The sequence below is a fragment of the Pongo abelii genome, chromosome 10 (assembly GCF_028885655.2).
Source record: "Pongo abelii isolate AG06213 chromosome 10, NHGRI_mPonAbe1-v2.0_pri, whole genome shotgun sequence".
Taxonomy (NCBI): Eukaryota; Metazoa; Chordata; class Mammalia; order Primates; family Hominidae; genus Pongo; species Pongo abelii.
In genome coordinates this window covers 95305107-95328114 of record NC_071995.2, presented here as the reverse complement: position 1 = coordinate 95328114, position 23008 = coordinate 95305107, and the positions used below count along the sequence as shown (strand labels likewise).

At 36.6% G+C, this 23008-nt stretch overlaps 1 protein-coding gene across 3 annotated transcripts in view; it reads right to left on the bottom strand.

Annotated features, from left to right (window-relative positions):
• The window catches only part of CFAP54 (cilia and flagella associated protein 54), a 386240-nt gene that overhangs the window by 71899 nt on the left and 291333 nt on the right, over positions 1 to 23008 (bottom strand). For all 3 annotated transcript variants that reach the window (XM_054527528.1, XM_063712226.1, XM_063712225.1), the window contains 3 exons: positions 21001 to 21174; positions 18991 to 19214; positions 13386 to 13556 (listed from right to left, as the gene is read on the bottom strand). In XM_054527528.1, coding sequence (XP_054383503.1) covers positions 13386 to 13556; positions 18991 to 19214; positions 21001 to 21174 — 569 coding nt within the window. The remainder of the gene's footprint in view (positions 1 to 13385; positions 13557 to 18990; positions 19215 to 21000; positions 21175 to 23008) is intronic.

Below are 23008 nucleotides of genomic sequence, written 5' to 3'. Positions count from 1 at the left end.
CTCAGTTTCACAGCAGCCCGTTGGAGGGCAGTGAGTATTATCCTAGATATGCATAGGAGAGCCTAGTTTCCTGTCCCTCCTTGGCCAGCTGGCAGCTACAGCCATGTCAGCCCAAACTCAGCCCACACAACAACCTTTGTAGCAGCAATGATTCCCTCCAAATTCGTTCTCAGGTGCCCAAAGGAAGGGCCAGCTACTGATTCCTTATTACCCCTCCTCCCTATTAGCTGTGACTTGTATTCCTTGAGCCTTCCCAAGTTATAAACATAATTCAAATTTATTCTGTTCCTCAAATGGGCTGGATCTTCCTAGGAATGCTGGATTCTAAAAAGAGCAGGAAGATGAGACAGGATAAAGCTAAAAGTCCTAAGGTACAATCTGGAGACAAATTTGGGCAATCAAACCTTTAGCCATGGTTACATCTTCTTACAGTTAAACTGTAGTAGTATGTCTCTCTGACTTAAATAAACCACTCTTTGCAGCTATTTTTAAAGCCATTATCTGGGAGGTTCATTAAAATGATAGTCCCTGGCAGCTTAGTTGGTATTTCTCCGTATAAGATTTTGAAGTTGTTCAAAAGATGCTCAGTTTGTACAAAGTTCCAATGAATAGCTTGTAATGTGGTTCTATTATATTCTATTAAAGATAATTTTGTCAACCAGGATAGAATAATTTCTACCTCGTATACTCAAGAAGCTAAGATTTTCAAAGCTGTGAACTTAACTCCAAAGTATTGTGGCATGGAGTATTAGCCCTCTGAATTATTGAAAAATGTCATATCAAAATCCCTAATGCTGGGATTTCAACTCTGCTGCCACCAGCAACCCTAGTTCCTATTGGTATTTATGCTTCAATGTGCTAAATAAACTAAAGGGACCAAGTGGGTGAATCAAGGGATGTTAAATTGCATTGTCACACAATGATTCTTTTTGTCCCTGAAAACTCCAAAGCTCCAAGTCAGTTATTAATTTTCATTACCATCCTTTCAAGAAGCTAGAAGTGCCTATAGCCAGGACCATCATCTGAGGACTTAATACAGCACCATGCTCAGATGTGCAGACTCTGGAGTCAGATTGCTTCAATCCTGACTCTTTGCCCACTAACATTCTTCCATCCTGTGTCTCACTTCCTTTTTTGTAAAAGGGGGCTAATGAAAGCGTTTATCTTATAGAGTTGCTGTGAAATGATGTAAGTAAAGTGCTTGGAACATAGTGAGTTCTACATTAGTTTTCTCTCTTATTATTATCTTGTGGGTTTCACGAGCTTCAGCCAGTTATTCAACATTAAACTCAACGCTAAAATCCTAAAACGATGAGTAGATGAATGCTTAAATACACCCATATTTAAATCAAACGAATTTCAGCTTTTTCTTCCAAAATGATAAAATCTGGAGTCTGAGATCTAGTGCATCTAGGTCAGTGTTTCTTGACTTTTTGACTGAACATTATGGCAGCAACTACATCTTTTATCATGACCCAATACATACATGCTTATTGTCAAAGGGGAAAAATATTCTCAAACTAAAAAATGGAAAAACTGTGTGTTCTGCATCTTTTCTTGTGACTAGAAAAAATCACTCAATTTGCTTAAATCTGAATTTTTTAGTTGGTGTTCTGCTTCTGATCTCTGCCTGACACTAGTTCATGCTTCTATGTTAATTGTCAGACACAATTGTTGATGGATAAAACCTTGTTACACTAATTATCAGCCACAAAGATATTCTTAGCATTTGCTTCTTAGATGTTGTTTTGCTTTGTTTTTCCAATAGCAGCATACAGACATCTCAAATTATCCTGCCGCAAACTGCCCTTGTAATAACTGATATGGATATGATGTTTGTGTGACCTTGTGAAATAAACTTTATGCTTTCTTCCTCTTTTTTAAAACTAACTGCTTAGGTAAACATTCTGTTTCCCAACTATGTATTCCTCCCATTTCCAAACCTTCTCTGAACGGATATAATCTTTTATTAGCTCCTTGCCAGCAAGTAAATAAAATTTGACGTATGCTGAAGACCAACCTCAGAAATTTTGTTTTTAAGAATATATATCATAAAACGGAAGTTTCAGGAAACATTTTTATATGCAATGCGTTCTAGTGTTTTTTGTGTTTCATTTCTTTTTAAAAAATGCTATTTATGATCCACTATACTCCTTGACCCATTAGTATTTTTAATCATAATTTGAAAACTACTGCATTACATTCCCCTAAAAGAGACTACAGATTCATTATTTTTAAATGTATATAGAATCTCTGGCAAGGATTTAACTGGCAAAGAGTGGAAAGGAGAGTACTTTTAAAATATGTGAAATAGCATGAAAGGTATCTGGAGAGTTATATGCTAAAGTTTTCTCTTTTGTATCTGGATAGGAAGAGAATTATAATTGACCAAGAGTTAGTAGCAGATTTCCAGCCTAAGGTAGCAGAATGAAGGGGCCAAAGTGAGAAATGGTGCTGGAGAACAAAGAGAGGCAGGCCCGGGAGGTTTCATAATTTGACATGGGTCACATGAGTCAAGGAGTTGCAGAAGCTACCAGAGGCACAGCTAGAGGGGACAGCATTCAAGAGCTGGGAAGTGCAAGAATAGACCGATGCAGAACACAAAAAGCAAATAAAAATGCTGAACAGGGCAAAACTATAAGGCAAATGTTTTATGGGAAAAAGCCTGAGGCTCTTCTTACACAAAGCAGCAATCAAAGGAATTCTATAGTGGAATGTCCCTCTGTGAAAGGCTATATTGACCAACTGCTGTGTTTTTAAAAGCTTGACCCATTTTCAAGGCTCTCCTAAAATCTGAATTACTGTTCAATCTTCAGTAATTCATGGATTGATTCTGAACTGCTCCTAAATACTTGTCCCCTCCTTCCTTCTATCCCCCAATTAGCCCTATTGCAAATGTCCATCCATATGGATGTAGATATGAATAAAGATATAGATAATGGATATAAATATAAGGATAACATACCTTAAAATAAATTATATCTATGATACAAATTTGTAAACTGCATTTAGAGGCAAACTAAGGTTTTCTCGTATTTGCTATGTACTTAAATTTTGCTGGTTAGGCAGTTTACTCTCTTTTCTGCAGAATGTTGGAAGCTAAAGTATCTATAAGGAGATATTGTTGACAAACATTAAAGGTGCCTTTAAATAATGATTACCAAGTATACTTCATGTATATTTGAAGCTATTAAACTTTAAAAGCATAATAATTTAAAAATAATTTCACATAATAATGACAACTACTCTTTATTGAGGTTAGGAGTTTATAGTTATCTCTAATTACAGATGAGGGTAACCTTGATGCAGAAAAGTTAACTAATCTACTCAAGATCACAAAACTGTTAAGTGGCAGAGATGAGATTCAAACCTAGGCAGTTTAGTTCCAGAGTATGTGTTCTTACCCACTAAAACAAATAAAAAGAAGACCATTCTCAGTAAAACTGTGCAAAAAACAAAGAGGAAAATCTCAAAAGAAACTGGTTAAAAAAGTCTTAAAACTTCCAAAGCAGCAATGGCTTGACTCTCAACAGCAACAATGGAAATGAGTAGATGAGGTTTTGAATGTGTTGAAACAAGATGATTTCTGACCTTAAATTATCTACCCCATGAAAATTTATTTTACAAATAAATGTAAAATAATGACATGTATAGGTAAACAAAAATTGGAAGTGTTTGCTTCCAGAAGATCCTCACCAAAGGAAATTCTAAAGCATGTACTTCAATGGAAAGAAGTAATCCAAGAAGAAATGTCTAAAATGCAAGAGGGAGTAAAAAACAAACCAAATGGTAAATATGTAGGAGATTCATTTTAAAAAAAAACATTTCTTGTATAAAACAAGAAAAACAAATAAAAATAATACCATTATTTTGGGTTAAAAAGGAAAATGTACAGTAATGCCATGTAAGTCATTAGGTGAGTAAAGGTATACATCAGTGTAGATTTTAATAAGTTAAGTATGTATGTTGCCCTGAAGGTAACCACTAAAAGCACAGAAAGAGTGCATATTTCAAAACTTATAGTGAAAAAATGAATGATAAAGAAATCAATCCAAAAGTAGATATTAAAGGAGAGGAAAAACAACAAAATCCAGGACAAGCAAAAGCAAGGTAGATTTAAACCAAATATATTAGTATTGACATTAATGGATTATCCAGTCAGAAGGTAATATTGCTAGACAATATTTTTAAATATCCAAGAACATACCTTTCATAAGAAGCAAAATTAAAATACAAGTACATGGAAGGGTTGAAAGCAAAAGGCTGGAAAAACATTACCATGAAAATAATAAGCAAAATAAAACCACTTTCCTATGTTAACATCAGATAAAGCAGGCTTTATGGGAAAATGAACATTATTACAAAAAGGTCATGTAATTTAAAAAGCATAATTAAGAAAAGTACTATTATCAAAATGATAAAATGTTCAGTTCATCAAGACAATATAGCAGCTATCAATCTGATTGCACCAAAGAACACAGCCTCAAATTAAGTAAAGCAAACTTTGAGAGAACTGTAAGAAAAAAACTAAACAATGACAATCATAGTGAAAGATTTAAACATACTTCTCTTAGTAATTAATTTTTTAAAAAGGCAGACCAAATGGAAAAATCAGCAAGCATATAGATGATTTGAACAAGATTCGCCAAACTGACCTACTACACATAAATACTTCCTCAACAACTGAAGAGTACATATTCCTTTAAAAAGCAATAGACTACTTACACAATTAACACTTTCCTGGTGAAAAAAAAAAATCAAGTTTCAACAAATAGCAATCACACTAAAATTTTTTATTACCACAAAACAACACAATCTGGGAATAGATAACAAAAGATTACTAGAAAAGCTCCACATAGTTTAGAATTTTAGAAACACATGTCAAAATAGCCCATGAGCCAAAAGAGAAATCGTAATGAAAATTTTACAAAACTATTTTTAACTGAATGATAATGATGTCAACACTGTAATAAAAAACTTGTGGGATGCAGCCAAAACAATGTTTAGAGAGAAAGTCATAGCTTCAAAATCCATATATTAGGTAAGAAAAAGCTGAATACTGAGCTAAACATCTATTGCAATAAGTCTGCAGCTAGGAAAATAACACAAAAAAGTAGAAAAAGATATATTAACCAAAACTAACTAAAAACTTCAAGAAAAAGAGGAGAATACACAAATAACCAATATAAGAAATGAAAAAGGGTACATCATTACAAACACATTAAATAGATTTAAAATATGAGAGGAATTTTAAATAAAATGGTCAAATTCCTAGAACAGCAACTTAAAGTGAGTCAGAAGAAACAGACAACCCAAAATGTCTTATAAACAAAAATGATAGAATATTTAAAACTTGGTTTAACACAGGCACAAACTATCAGAGAAGATATTGGCCCAGTCAGAACTGACACCACTTCTGAAAACCAGTACACTAGTACTATTGCTTAAAGACTGCATAAAACTATTAAGAATGATATCGCTATTTCTCAGAAAGAAAACAGTAGGTTCAGCTGGCTTTACTGATGTGTTCTAATAAACAAATAAAAAAAGTACTCCAAATTTACACAAACTTCACCAGAAAATAGTAAAACACAATATATTTATCAATTCATTTTATGATTCTAGCAAAATCGTGATATGAAAAACATCTGACAAGAATAGTATAAAAGCATAACAAGAGGAAGAACGGCAGATAGGAGATAGGCCCAAAATCGTGATATGAAAAACATCTGACAAGAATAGTATAAAAGCATAACAAGAGGAAGAACGGCAGATAGGAGATAGGCCGAACTTGCAGTTCCCACTCAAATGGACAGAGCGGCCTGTGGAGATTCACAAGAACTAACACAGGAACATACCAGGAAAGCTGATAGAATCCACAGACCCTTTGAAGGAAGTGGCTTGCTGCTGCAGGCTCCATAAGATAGCCAAAACTGTGAGTGCCCAATGTGTGAGAGGGGGAATGTCCACCCTCAAACAAACATCCTCACTGGGGAATCTGAGGGTCCATATCACAGGAGAAGGATTTGACCTTACTTGGAGCTGAGACAAATTTAGAGAGCCAAGCAAAATACAGGGTGGAGGAAGCAGCAGGAAGAGCCCTGTGGGCACTCTCAGTCCCCAGGGAAGACATTTCTAACTTGATCTCACAGGGATCCTTGGGGAGGGCTGCCAGTGGAACTGGGGAAAGACCACAGGGATAAGAAAACTTCCAGCTGAACTTTGTAACAATTTCAACCAAATATAAAGTTTCCTGGACAGAATCTGGAGGAGGGGGCAAATGGGGAGTGCAGATACAAGCACAGAAGTAGGGGGGCTCGAAACCTGAAAGCCCTACTTTTTTTCTTAGTGGGGAGGCTTGTAGTCTGGGGCATGTTCTCAGCCCTGCTCACCAGCTGCCTAGAAATAAACTCAGTGACATTGGGAGGGCACGGTGGGAGTGAGACTGGCCTTTTGGGCCATGTGGGAGCTGGGTGAAGTCTGTCACTGCCAGCTTTCCTCCACTTCCCTGGCAACCTGTATGATGCAGCAGAGGCAGCCATAATCTCCCTGAGAACGTAACTCTATCCACCTGAGAACCACACCATCATCTCCCACAGCAGCCACAGCAAGCCCTGCCCAAGGAGAGTCTAGGCTTAGACATGCCTAACCCTGCACCCACCTAATTGTTTTTCTATACCACTCTGGTAGCCAAAGATAAAGGACATAATCTCTTCGGAGTGCTATGGCCCCATCCACCACCTGAGAAACCCAGATATTTATCCAGGCAACCCCAGGGCAACCTTGTGTCTTACCTATACTATCACAGCTGATGCTCTCTTGAAAGCACCACCTCCTGGCTGGAGGTCAACCAACACAAAACCAGTGCACTAAAAAAAATACAACCAAGGACCTTCACAGAATCCACTTCACTCCCCTACTGCCTCCACCAGAGCAGGTGCTGGTATCCATGGCTGAGAGACCTGAAGGCGGATCATATTACAGGACTCTTTGCAGACACTCCTCTATACCAGTCCAGAGCCTGGTAGCTTCAATGGGTGGCTAGACCCAGAAGAGAAATAACAATCACTGCAGTTCAGCTCTCAGGAAGCTCCATCCCTAAGGGAAGGGGGAGAATACCACATCAACGGAGCACCCCATGGGACAAAATAATCTGAACAGAAGCCCCTGAGTCCCAGATCTTCCCTCTGACCTAATCTACCCAAATGAGAAGAAACCAGAAAAACGATTCTGGCAATATGACAAAACAAGATTCTTTAACACTCCCAAAAGATCCCTCTGGCTCACCAGCAATGGATCCAAACCAAGAAGAAATTTCTGAATTGCCAGAAAAAGAATTCAGAAGGTTGATTATTAAGCTACTCAAGGAGGCATCAGAGAAAGGTAAATACCAATTTAAAGAAATGTTTTAAATGTTACAGGATATGGATGGGAAAATCTTCAGAGAAACAGCATAAATAAAAAACAATGACAAAACCTGGAAATGAAGGACACACTTAAAGAAATGCAAAATACAATGGAAAGTCTCAACAATAGAATCAAACAAGTATAAGAAAGAATTTCAGAGCTCAAAGACAAGGCTTTCAAATTAACCCAATCCAACAAAAACAAAAAAAAGAATAAAAAAAAGAACAACATCTCCAAGAAGTTTGGGATTATGTTAAACAACTAAACCTAAGAATAATGAATACTCCAGAGAAAGAAGAGAAACCTAAAAGTTTGGAAAACTTATTTGAGGAAACAATCAAGGAAAATGTCGCTGGCCTTACTAGAGATCTAGACATCCAAATACAAGAAGCTCAAAGAACACCATGAAAATCCATTGCAAAAGTATCATGATCTAAGCACATAGTCATCAGGTTAGCTAAAGTCACGATGAAGGAAAGAATCTTAAGAGCTGTGACACAAAAGCATCAGATAACCTATAAATGAAAATCTACAAGATTAATAGCAGATTTCTCAGCAGAAACCCTACCAAGCTAGAAAGGATTGGGGTCCTATCTTTAGCCTCCTTAAACAAAACAATTGTCAGCCAAGAATTTTGTACCCAGTGAAACAAAGCTTCATAAATGAAGGAAATATACACTATTTTTCAGACAAACAAATGCTGAGAGAATTTGCCACTACCAGGCCAGCACTACAAGAACTGCTAAAAGGAGCTCTAAATCTTGAAACAAATCCTCAAAATACACCAAGATAGAACCTCCTGAAAGTATAAATCTCACAGGACCTATAAAACAATAATACAATGGAAAAAAAAAGGTATTCAGGCAACAAATAGCATGATGAACAGAATAGTACCTCACATCTCAATACTAACTAATATAATACTTATATGGCCTAAATGCTCCACTGAAAAGATACAGAATGGCAAAATGGATGAGAATTCACCAACCAAGTATCTGCTGTCTTCAAGAGACTTGCCTAACACATAAGCTTAAGGTAAAAGGGTGGAAAAAGATATTATATGCAAATTGACACAAAAAGCAAGCAGGAATAGCTATTCTTATATCAGACAAAACGAACTTTAAAGCAACAATAGTTAAAAAAGACAAAGAGGGATATTATATAATGATAAAAGGCCTTGTTCAACAGGAATATATCACAATCCTAAATATATAAGCACCTAACACTGGAGTTCTCAAATTTATAAAACAATTGCTACTAGACCTAAGAAACGAGATAGACAGCAACACAATAATAGCTTCAATACTCCACTGACAGCACTAGACAGGTCATCAAGACAGAAAGTCAACAAAGAAACAATGGATTTAAACTATACCCTGGAACAAATGGACTTAACAGATACAGAACGTTCTACCCAACAACTGTACATATACATTCTATTCATCAGCACATGAAACATTCTCCATGATAGACCATATGATAGGCCACAAAACAAATCTCAATTACTTTAATAAAATCAAAATTATGTCATGTACTATCTCAGGCCAGAGTGGAATAAAATTGGAAATCAACTCTGAAAGGAATCCTCAGAATGCAAATACATGGAAATTAAATAACCTGCTCCTGAATGAGCATTGGATCAACAATGAAATAAAGATAGAAATAAAAAATTCTTTGAACTGAATGACAATAGTGACACAACCTATCGAAACTGGAATACAGCAAAAGTCATGCTAAAAGGAAAGTTCATAGCATTAAATGCCTACATCAAGAAGTCTGAAAGAGCACAAAAGCAAAACAAACCAAATCCAAACCCATCAGAAGAAAAGAATAACGAAGATCAGAACAGAACTAAATGAACTGAAAAAAAAAGTACAAAAGATAAATGAAACAGAAAGCTGGTTCTTTGAAAAGATAAATAAAACTGATAGACCATTAGTGAGATTAACCAAGAAAAGAAGAGAGAAGAACCAAATAAGCTCAATTAGAAACAAAATGAGAGATATTACAACTGATTCCACAGAAATACAAAAGATCATTCAAGGCTACTATGAACACCTTTATGCACACAAACTAGAAAACCTAGAGGAGATAGATAAATTCCTGGAAATATACAGCCCTCCTAGATTAAACCAGGAAGAAATAGAAACTCTGAACAGACCAATAACAAGCAGTAAGACTGAAATGGTAATTAAAGGTGGTATCTCACACCTGTAATCCCAGCACTTTGGGAGGCCGAGGCAGGTGGATCACTTGAGGTCAGGAGTTCAAGACCAGCCTGGTCAACATGGTGAAACCCTGTATCTACTAAAAACACAAAAATTAGACAGGCATGATGGCACATGCCTGTAGTCCCAGCTACTTGGGAGGCTGAGGCAGAAGAATCACTTGAACCCAAGAAGTGGAGGTTGCAGTGAGCTGAGAGCATGCCCTTGCATTCCAGCCTGGGCAAAAGAGTGAGACTCTGTCTCAAAAAAAAAAGAAAGAAATGGTAATTAAAAAACTGCCAACAACAACAAAAAGTCCAGGACCAGATGAATTCACAGTTGAATTCTAACAGACATTCAAAGAATTGGTTGGGTGCAGTGGCTCACACCTGTAATCCCAGCACTTTGGGAGGCCAAGCAGGGCCAATCACTTGAGGCCAGGAGTTCAAGACAAGCTTGGACAACGTGGCAAAACTCCCATCTCTACTAAAAATACAAAAATTAGCTGGGCATGGTGGGGCATGCCTATAATCCCAGCTACTCAGGAGGCTGAAGCACAAGAATCATTTAAACCTGGGAGGTGGAGGTTGCAGTGAGCTAAGACCATGCCACTGCACTCCAGCCTAAGCAATAGAGTGAGACTCTGCCTCCAAAAAGAAAAAAAAAAAAGACATTCAAAGAAGAATTGGTACAAATCCTATTGACACTATTCCAAAAGATAAAAAGGGAATCCTCCCTAAATCATTCTATGAGCCAGTATCACTCAAATACCAAAACCAGGAAAGGACATAACAAAAAAAGAAAACTACAGACCAATATCCCTGATGAACATATATGTAAAAATCCTCCAAACAATACTAGTGAACCAAATCCAACAGCACATAAAAAAGATAATCCACCATGCTCAAGTGGGTTTCATATCAGGGATGCAGGGATGGTTTAACATACACAAGTCAATAAATGTGATATACCACATAAATAGAATTAAAAACAAAAATCACATGATCATCTCAATAAATGCAGAAAAAGCATTTGACAAAATCCAGCATCCCTTTAGGATTAAAACCCTCAGCAAAATTGGCATAGAAGAGACATACCTTAAGGTAATAAAAGCCATCTATGACAAACTCACAGCCAACATTATACTGAATGGAGAAAAGTTGAAAGCATTCCTCCTGAGAACTGGGACAAGACAAGGATGCCCACTTTCACCACTTCTATTCAACATAGTACTGGAAGTCCCAGTCAGACAAGAGAAAGAAATAATGGGCATCCAAATTGGTAAAGAGGAAGTCAAACTGTTGCTGTTTGCTGATGATATGATCATATCTCTAGAAAATCCTAAAGACTCATCCAAAAACCTCCTAGGACTGATAAATGAATTCAGTAAAGTTTCAGGATATGAAATTAATGTACATGAATCAGGAGCACTGCTATACACCAACAGCAAACAAACTAAGAATCAAATAAAAAACTCAACCCCTTTTGCAATAGCTGCAAAAAAAAATTACTAAGAAATATGCCTAACCAAGGAGATAAAAGATCTCTACAAGGAAAACTACAAAACACTGCTGAATGAAATAACAGATGACAAAAACAAATGGAAACATATGCACATGGAGGGGTAGAATCAATATTGTGAAAATGATCATACTGCCAAAAGCAATCTACAAATTCAATGCAATTCCCATGAAAATACCACCGCCATTCTTCAAAGAAGTAGAAAAAAATCCGAAAATTTACGTGGAACCAAAAAAGAACCAGCATAGCCAAAGCAAGACTAACCAAAAAGAACAAATGTGGAGGCATCACATTACCCAACTTCAAACTATACTATAAGGCCATAGTCACCAAAACAGCATGGCACTGGTATAAAAATAGGCACATAGACCAATGGAACAATACAGAACCCAGAAATAAAGCCAAATACTTATAGTCAACTGATGTTTGATAAGGCAAACAAAAACATAAAGTGGGGAAAGAACACCTTCTTCAAAAACTGGTGCTGGGATAATTGGCAAGCCACATGTAGAAGAATGAAACTGGATCCTCATCTCTCACCTTATACAAAAATCAACTCAAGACGGATCAAAGATTTAAGACCTGATATCATAAAAATTATAGAAGATAATATCACAAAAACCCTTCTAGATACTGCCTTAGGCAAAGACTTCATGACCAAGAACCCAAAAGGAAATGCAACAAAAACAAAGATAAACAGATGGGACTTAATTAAACTAAATAGCTTCTGCACAACAAAAGAAATAATCATCAGACAACCCACAGAGAGGAAGAAAATCTTCGCAAACTGTACATCTGACAAAGGACTAATATCCAGAATCTACAAGGAACTCAAACAAACTAGCAAGAAAAAAGAAACAATCCCATCAAAAAGTGGGCTAAGGACATGAATAGACAATTCTCAAAAGAAGATATACAAATGGCCGACAAACATGAAACAATGCTCAACATCACTAATTATCAGGAAGATACAAACCAAAACCACAATGCAAATACCATCTTGCTCCTGCAAGAATGGCCATAATCAAAAAATCAAAACATAATAGAGGTTGGCATGGATATGGTGAAAAGGGAACCCTTTTACACTGCTGGTGGAACTGTAAACTAGTACAACCACTATGGAAAACAGTGTGGAAATTCCCTAAAGAATTAAAAATAGATCTACCAGCAATCCTACTACTGACTACCCAGAGGAAGAAGTCATTATACAAAAAAAAAAAAAAATACTTGCACATGAATGTTTATAGCAGCACAATTCACAATTGCAAAAATATGAAATCAGCCCAAATGCCCATCAATCAGTGACTGGATAAAGAAAATGTGATATATATATATGCACACACATACACACCATGGAATACTAATGAGCCATAAAAAGGAATGAAATAATGGCATTCACAGCAACCTGGATGGAATTGGAGACTGTTATTCTAAGTGAAGTAACTAAGGAATGGAAAACCAAACATCATATGTTCTGACTCATGAGATAGGAGCTAAGCTATGAGGATGCAAATGTATAAGAATGATACAATAGACTTTGGGGGCTCCGGGGAAAGGGTGGGAGAGGGGTGAGGCAGGGTACAGCGTACATTGCTCGGGTGATGGGTGCACCAAATTTCAGAAATCACTACTAAAGAACTTATCCATGTAACCAAATACCATCTGTTCCTCAAAAACCTATTAAAATTAAAAAATAATAAAATTTTAAAAAGAATAGTATAAAAATAGCCCAATATTACTCTGGAAAACAGAGGCAAAAATCTAATACAAATAATACCAAACTGAATCCAGCAAAATAAATATATCATGACCAATTTGAGTTTATCTCAGAAACACAACGTTGATCTAACATTATAAAATCAACTAAATATTAAAAAGAAAAATTACAAAAATCATCTTAAGAGATACAATAAAATATTCATGGTAAATATTCTTAGCAAAATAGCAGTAAAAAAATTCTTTAACATAATAAAGAATAACTACCAAAAAAAAGTTAAGCATCATATATAATGGTGACACACTGAAAATTTTCCCTATGGGATCAGGAAAAAGAAAAATAATCAGCCTGAATCAGACTTTCCCGGATTTCTTGGTTATCTTCAAATTTATTCTACTAGACAATGTAGATTATATATTGATACCTGTTCTCATCTATGTGATAAGAGAATGTCCTCTACTCTCCAAGTTATAATGGCCTAGTTAAGCTTTATATATAAATGAAAGATTGAGTTCCATAATTATATTACATACCATAGGTTCTGTCTCCTTGGGAGGTCTATCCAGGGGAGGAATGTACCATTGAAAGCAAAGTTCTTTGTTTGAAGCTTGTGTTACCATTTCTATTGGCGTTATGTCCACACAAGATGAGCTTGAAACAGGCTTAAAAGATAAAATGGATTGTACAGAACTATCGCGATACAACTAGGGAACAAACAAAAACATCAGTTTAATTACTGGTAATAAATTTGTTACATATATAAAACAAACTATTTGGCTATATTGAAAAATTCTGGGATTGTCTCAGCTTATTTTATGGAGGTAAATCTTAAAACTAACCCTGGCTTACTACAGAGAAGATTCTCCTACAGTAAAAATATACTGGTCAGGTGCAGTGGCTCACGCCTGTAATCCCAGCACTTTGGGAGGCAGAGGCAGGTGGATCACATGGTCAGGAGTTCGAGACCAGTCTGGCCAACGTGGTGAAACCTCATCTCTACTAAAGAAATACAAAAATTAGCCGGGCATGGTGACATGCGCCTGTAATCCCAGCTACTCAGGAGGCTGAGGCAGGAGAATTGCTTGAACCTGGGAGGCAGAGGTTGCAGTGAGCTGAGATCGTGCCACTGCACTCCAGAATGGGCGACAGGGCAAGACTCCATCTCAAAAAAAAAAAAAAAGAAAAAGAAATGTATATGCTTCAGAACCCAGTGAACTCAACAAATCCCTTCCACTCTGGTAAGTCTTACAGGGTGAAGATCTAGCAGGGAAAACGCCCATGCCACGATTTCAGTCTCAACATTTCCACTGTTTCTAGGAACACCTATTTGGTTTCTGGTTTTTTTACTGGTGAATATACTAAGGGTGTGGTTATAAATTATTATTTATTTTTCCAATAGTATTTTTTTTGCAATGCCATATGGAAAATAAGACATATTTTGCTCCAAAGTCTAAAATCCATTGCTCTAAAACCCACTTGCTCTGAAAAGTTAAAATCCTCCTCTCCTTAAATGAATGTGGCTGATTTGTAAGTTTGGTCCTTGATGAATGTGGGCCCAGCTTCTTTTATGCAACTTTGGTCACTGAATGAGGAATCTTCAAGAAATATAAATGTATAGAATGCAATTGCCAATTTGGTAAATTACTTAATTAGTTGTTTAAGGTAGCTGAAAAAGCAAAGCACAGCTGCTAATAATCAACAAAACAATAGGCTAGCCATAGAGACAATAATAGTAAAAATAATATTTCAAGTCTAAAAAGGACCTTCTGAGGTTGCAGTGAGCTGGTATCACGCCACTGCACTCCAGCCTGGGCGACAGAGCGAGACTCCGTCTCAAAAAAAAAAAAAAAAAAAAAAAAGGCGTTCTTCAATGAGGTGCAAACTACTTTCCGTATTAACTTCTTGTTATACCCAAGCTTATAGCATGGCGGCTGGGAAGTGGTCCCTCTAACTTCAGTCTTTTTGATATCTAAGGCCTGTCAAGGTTTGATGACCAAGGAGTATTTGTCAGTGGCCAGAAAGAAATGCCTGGTGTTTCTATAAGGCTTTATCCCTCCCATTATTTCTGAGCCTATTCAAGATATAATATGACTGTGAATGTTAAGTCTTCAAAATAAAATAGAAACGGAAATAAAAACACTGACCTTTCAAGTTGTCTACTGATAAAAGAAAAAATGTTTTGACTGAAAGGTAATATTAAATGTGAAAAGTTTTCTAAATGTCTAGAGACAATCATAAAAGGCTATTATAAACCAGAATCCTTGCTTCTAAAAGCATGAACAAAATAGACAATAAGCAAGATTAGCAGGGTTAAACCATCATTTGTAAGTGCTTAATTAAGAGTAATTTTATGTCAGGCAGTTTATCAAAAAAATCAAATAATTAATTCAAAAAATAATTTCTTAAATTTCTTCATATCTGAGTGATTTTCAGAGGTTCTGACAACTATTTTAGCAAATCATATTCAATAACTAGATAAGTATTGAAAAGTAAAAATACCTTTTATTTCAATATGTGCATTATTAGCACAGTAGTCTAATAATGATAAATTATAAACATGAGTCAATATCAAAATAGGTATTTAATGTTCCATTACCTTTCAAATACTATAATATGTAGTTGCTAAGAGGATTCATTACATATGCTAATTGATGAATTATACACTGAGTACTTTTATTCTTTTTTGTTGTTGTTGTTCTTTGAAAGAAATAAAACAACAGGCCTACCAGGAGAACCTTGGTTTGCCACAGTCCTATAAACAATAAAGCAGCTCACGCTAGTCAGATATTTAACCTTACACTGACTGTCACAGGCATACAGTCCAAGCATGAATAACTCAGCATTACGCACAGTTTTAATCATATTCTTTTTGGGGAATTTTTAATGTAACTTGTTTGCCACCTTTGTTTTTCCATCACAAAGCTCCGAAAGACTTGACAACATGCAGAATCGCACAACTGATGAGCACAACACGGAGCAACGATTGTTCTGGAAAGGCATCTACTTCTTTGTGGGAGAAAGTAGGTTTAAGTATCAAATTATGGAATGAGTTTGATTGAAATAGCCTCCTGAGTGATTAAAGGTTCAAAAATGTTATTATAAAAATCAGCCAAGCTTGGAGTTTATATATATATATATAAATCTGAAAGGCTTTATGCTCATTAGCTGTCTAACCCAGTGAAACGAACATATGATGAGGTGGCTTCACCTGTCAGGCAAGAGACAGTGATCTCCAGAGCTGATTATCCTGGGGAGTGTTACACTAATTATATCAAAAAAGAGCAAACAGGGTGAAACAACTCTTTGATAACACTGCTGCCATTAGAAATGTCACTTGTATTTACAATGTATTCAAGCTTGAACATCTGGAGCATAATCTTTAGGAAATGGGTAATGATAGGCTGCCCTTAATACTAAAATACTCAAGCAGAGCTCCTTGTAGAACAATATTTAAGAAATCACACCTATTAGTTTCTGAACTCTTACATAATAGTCACAAGAATAGATCAATTGAAACTATTGTTCTCAGTCTTCCTGTCCTCTGCCCCCTACTCCAAAATGCCTGAGGTATCTGTGACACCTGGCAGTAATCCTCAAAAATAGTCTCAGTTCCCAGGAGGGGTGAATCTGAATCTGGTGTTAGATGGCAATGATTTTGTTCTACTCCCACTGCGCCCTTCTGTGTGCAGGGCCAGACATGCACATTACCTTCCTGGCCTGTTCACCTCCTCAGTCACTCCTTCCCATGGGGGAGTGTTCCTCGATTGCTGAATCTGGGAAAAAGAACTTTGGGCATGCCTATTTCTGCACTTTCTTCCTGGGAGTAAAATGTTTGCAGGAAGTGAACACTCTCTGCTCCTCACGCAACAGATTTTAAGGAGCCTGTCCCCACGTGAGGAGCCTGAAATGACCCAATAATATGGGCCAGATTGGAAAATCTGTCTACTTTGGTACTCATTACTAGAAAGATCATTTCACCAATAAATATAAACCACATCCTATAATATCAACTTCATCACTCACAAAGATGAGCATTTTTAAATCCCAATCTGTTTTACTCTTTTCTCTTATTTCCTGAATGATTTAGAATCTGGGCACAGAATGGGGTTGCTGAGCATCGGGCATGCCACAATATCCCAGTGTCTAGGAGAGAGGAAGTCATTTGAAAAATCTTCCAGTGTGCTTTCAATACACTGCACTGAGGGCCACTGCATAACACCAACTGAGAATCATTTCTTTAACTGGATTCTTAAAAATATCTTAATAGGTTTTTCCATTACTTTTAAAAACTTACAATTTATTAACAGTCATTTGACTCTCTTGAGTAGGGAAGGAATGTTCAAGAGAGTGATTTTTTAAAAAAATGTATAATTTAATCTACTGAAAACATAAGGTTGCTATATTCTAGTAGGATAAGATAAGCAAGGGTCACCATTCTGGAACAAGACACATTTTCAGTTCTCTGGGAACTTCTCTGGAAGAGTTGGTAACAGTAACATGAAAATACCTTATATGGGAAAATCTATAGCTATAAAAATTAAAGAGTTCAATGGTAAAGTCCAAAGTAGAGATAATTCAAAATAAATCAGTAATTTTTTTCTAGTTTTGAAAGAATTCTGTACAACTTATTCATTTCACATATATGTATTGGAAGCTTACAATATGCTATGTTCACTTGAGTTTTCTACAAGAATCTCAAATTCTGTATCTCTGAAGCAGAAAAATGTGCTCATCCTCCTGCCTCCCCTGTATGTGCTAATGATGTTACCATGCGCTAATGATCACAGACAGTAGTTCCAAATGGTACAAGAGGCTCTAGTCATTTCCTCTTCACTTTCCAGCTCCAAAGAGTCACAAAACTGTTTTTGTTGTTGTTGTTTTCAGTGTTACTTAAGCAAATATGTTTTACAGCCATCTCTTCCTTTCCATTCTTGTGTCATAAGCTTCATGACTTCATCACCTCTCTCTTAAATAACTCACTTTTTCGGGAGGCTGAGACAGGAGAATTGCTTGAACCCAGGAGGCAGAGGCAGCAGTGAGCCAAGATCACACCACTGCACTCCAGCCTGGGCGACAGAGAGAGACTCTGTCTCAAAAAAACAAACAAACAAACAAACAAAAAAACCTCACTTTTTCATCTATCCTTTGCCAATCAGCCCTATGAGAGTATTGAAAGTAAAACTAAGATATACTAATTTTCACATTATTTCTGCTAGTATTAATCCTGCCATTTTCTCTTAGAAAGCATCTCTGAAATAAAGTAACTTTCTTCTGTTTTAACTCTGTCACTGTTTCTCTACTACCACACTGAGACTATATGTACAGGGACTATGCTTTATCCATCCTTTCTTTCTCCACCAACTAACAGTGTCTCTGGCACACAGTAGGTATTCAACATAGGTTGGTTGAATACCAAATTTCAAATACATATTCTTATTTTTAAGTAAAATTCTTTACTTTTTCAGTGTCTTTTAACACATTCATTTTGGAAGTTTATCCAAACTACTATTATTCAAGACTTTAGTAGCTTTAATTTTTAAAAATCTCCATTTATATTCCTCTTTTTATGTCTCTACAATCAATACCTTAAAAAGTCTCCATATTACATATCTTGGGAAAATGTATCCAATTTAATAACACTTTTCCAAATAAAAAGTCTTCACACTTTTAATTTATTTTAAAGTGTTACCTCTATTATTTATTCACACTCACAATTGCAAAAAGTACCCATAATGAATAATTTTTATCACACATTTAAAACCAAAGTACAGAAACTGGGCACAGATTTAGACACTCTCAGTCTAGTTTTCTTATAGGGTGATGATACTGAAATTTGTGTAACTTCTTGGCAAAATGTTTGCTTGAGAGATGCTGTTTTGTGCAGGAATATAGAAACTTCTGAGGCATTTTAAAAGACTTATGAGAACAAGACTGAACAATTGAAATGTGAACTGTCCTAAAATCCCAGGATGTTTGGTTAGCCTATCCACATGGTAACACAGGAATGAGCCTTCCCTAGAACTCTGAGAGAAGTAGAAATCTTTGTGCCAGCATGGAAGCTAATGTGCTTCCTTCTGAAATATAATGATGATTCCAAGAAGTTTTATGTAAATATATCATGTTTCAAAAAAACGTTACCTTGGCAGATGCTTCACGTAAGTCTTTTTCTGAAAGAGGGGGATTTTCCAGTTGACAAAGAAGTTCTTTTGGAAATTCATCAATACAAGAAGAAGAATACAGCTGTAAGAATTTTTTAAGGAAAAAATGCACTTCTTTCTGGCGCAAAATCAACTCAGAGTTGTAAAGGGATGTGAGAAGTGTATCATCTGGCAAAGAAATTCCAGATACTGGTGTTGCAGATGCTTAAGAAAGAAAAATACCTTAGTTTAGGTTCATATTAGAAAACGGGATGATCTCAATATTGTTGGTATTTGCTCACTAACCACAATCTTTACATATTCCCACCTCCACTAGAGGCTGCCAATGACCTCCCTCTGTTTTTAGGGCTTATACACTAATGGAATTGTTTCTTGCCACGGAAGGAAATAAAATTTCAGGCCAGGGGTGGTGGCTTATGCCTATAATCCCAGCACTTTGGGAGGCTGAGGTGGGAGGATCACCTGAGGTCAGGAGTTTGAGACCAGCCTAGCCAAAATAGTGAAACCCTATCTCTACTAAAAATATAAAAATTAGCTGGGCATGGTGGCACATGCATGTAATCCCAGCTACTCAGGAGCCTGAGGCAGAAGAATCACTTGAACCCAGGAGGCGAAGGTTGCAGTGAGCCAAGATCACAGCACTGCGCACCAGCCTGGGTGACAAAAAAAAAAAAAAAGATAAAAAAACAAAGAAAATTTCAGAGGCACATGAGGATAATGCTTAGTTTTAGGTATGAACAATGGTGCTATATATTCCATGTACCTGTTTTCTTTTGGGTTCCCCCTAAAACAAATCCTAAGGTAAGAATTTGTAGACAGTTTATTTGAAAAGTCATTTCAAGAAGCACAAGTGAGGGAATGGACAAAGTGTGACAGAGAAAACAAAAAGAGCCAATAAGGGTGAGTAAATTAGTGGGCTACAGCCTTGGGCAGTGAGGGCTCAGTCCCACTGGGGACCTTCTGACAAACCACGTAGAACTGTCCTGTCAAGACACTGAGAAGCTGGTATGTTTATCTAGGAGCTCCCTACCTCAATAGCTGAAGGTTACTCCTGTGTCTGTGGAAACCCTGTCTGCAGGCTGGTCAAACCTCAGTAGCTTCAAAGAAAGCCCAGGGCAGAAAAGCAGTAAGACATGGCACTTGTGGTGGGAAGTGCCAGCAGGTGAATTCAGAGGTGAGCAGAGTGGCTGAGGGGCAAGGGATCACCAGGGCTGGCTGCACTGGCTCTTGTCCATGCCCTTTCGCTCTGAACTTCCCTTGCTCTAGCCCCCATCACCATGAACCTTTTCGTCCTGACACCTTTCAGAGGGCTTGTTAGCTCCTGGTAACTGTGCTTAGCAACCCGTGACTCAGCCTATTTGCCTTGCTGGTTTCCCCATCACCGTGCCCTGGCATGGGTCAAATTGTCTTTTCTGACTGTTTGCACTGATGGGCAACACTGGATCACCAACATCATGAGCACAGATAAAACATAACAATGTCACACAATCACAAGAGGGACTGATGTGAAGCAGATTTTATCAGTTTTTCTGGATATTTTTTAGATAGCACCAATGATTAAAAAAAAAAACTCCACGGAATTAATATGCCATCTGAAGTCATGCATTTCTTCCCTTTGACATACCAGCTACTGGACCACTTTTTCTCTAAAGCCAAAATGTCATCTTGTTCATTTCATAAACTGCCACATTGGAATCACTAGTTCTTAACTTTGGCAGTGGTCTTGGAAAGCCTCTGGATGCCTCCTTATCATAATGTTTTTAAACGTATGAAATAATATATATAGAATTTCTAAAGAAACCAATTACATTGAAATACTATTCTATCCAAAGATGCATGTATCCCAGGTTAAGAACCCATGAAATTTTCATCTTCTGATGACAGTCACTCAGAAAGATGTCAAAAGTATCTTATAATTCTCAACAAGAAACATGACTTAAACGGGAATTAGAAAGAAATATGTTCTCTCTTAACACATCAAAAAACCTACCTAGCAGTTTGCTCAGATTATTAATCCTCTGAAGGTGAATATAGTAGCGCAGTAGAAGGATCCATGTAATATCCACTTTGGTCTGAGTCTTTTTTCTACCATCTGTGCTGTCACACATATCATCATTTTGGTACAAAAATGTACAGGAAGTCTGGAAGAGGACTTGGTAGTTATCTGAAAGTGAAAAACGTTTTTTGTAATACAATATTATATTATGCTTTCCTTGAAAAACAATCATGAACAGAAAAAAAGCACAGCTCATAAAGGAAATGCTGACACATGATACTATGTTCAATTTAAAAGTCTTTTGTATCACACAGACACCAAACACCAAGTTAAAAGACCAACCACAGACTGAGAAAAGATATTTGAAATATATACATATGAACTCTCTTTCTCTAATATGTGTGAACACCTCGCACCAATCAACAAACAAATGTCAAGCAACACAATTTTAACAGACAATTCATAGAAAAAGTGGGCAAAGAATATCAACAGGCAATTCATAGAAAAGTAAACCCAAGTGACCAAAATTTTTAGCATCACTAAAAATTAGAAAAATGCAAATTAAAATGAAATAGCATTTCATATCCCTTAGGAACTGATAGACACCAAAATCTGAAAATAATAAATATTGATAATAGCGTGAATAAATTGGAATGTTCACACATTACTTGTGAGAGCAATGCACAATTATTTGGAAAACAATTTGGCAAGATCTAAGAAAACTGAAAATGCAGATACCCATATATGTGTACCAAGAGTTTTGCACAAAGTATTGTTTGCAATATTAAAAAAGGAAACTTTAAAATATAAACAGGAGTCTAATCATTTGAAGCCATTTAAAGTGAATGAATTACATCTATAAGGGAGAAAATATAGTGTGGAGTCTCAGTTCAAATCCCAGCTATACACTCACTAGTGTGTGACCTTGAATCTCTCTGTGCCTTGGGCCTCTCTGGGCTTTTGGTTTTCTAACTCTTACTTTTCTTTTTTTTTTTTCTTTTGAGATGGAGTTTCGCTTTTGTTGCCCAGGCTGGAGTGCAATGGCACGATCTTGGCTCACCGCAACCTTCTCCTCCCGGGTTCAAGCGATTCTCCTGCCTCAGCCTCCCGAGTAACTGGGATTACAGGCATGTGCCACCATGCCCGGTTAATTTTGTGTTTTTAGTAGAAACGGCGTTTCTCCATGTTGGTCAGGCTGGTCTCGAACTCCCGACCTCAGGTGATTCACCGGCCTCGGCCTTCCAAAGTGCTGGGATTACAGGCATGGGCCACTGCGCCCGACCTCTTACTTTTCTTTAAAATGGGCATTATAAGAGTAATGATGGATAGATCCTGAAAACATACAATGAGTTAACAAACAGGTTCCAGGTGATATAGAGTATGATACCATTTATGTAAGTTTGAAAACAATATGATTATTTGTATCATTTACATATATACACGCACATAAATAACATTTGATTAGAATAGTGGTTGTCTCTGGGAAGCGAAAAAAGGAAGATAAATATTCTACGGTTAATGGCCTATGCATGTTTTCTTGAATAAGATGAATCTCCATGTACTCACCACCCACCTTGGAATACAAATTCCTAGTACTTTGGGAGTATCTTATAAGCCTCTCTCTAATTCCATTTCACTCTCGCTGCCTGAGCTCATGTCCCAGAAATAATCACTATCCAAAATTTTGTGTTACTAATCCCATATCTGTCCTTCAGTCTTTAAACATATATATTACATAACATGTAATAAATAAAACATTGTTAACTTTATCTTTTTAGAACTTTATAGGAAGAGAATCATACTGCATGCATTTATCTATGATTTTCTTTTTCCTTTAAACATTATGCTTTGAAAATTCAGCCAGGCTAATGCAGGTAGCTGTTATTCACTGATATTTTTTGTTATTATGTAGTATTTCAGTATAGGAATATACCACAATTTATTTATCTATTCTACCATTGATGGACATGTGATTTCTTTTTAATTTTGTTTTATTTTGGTC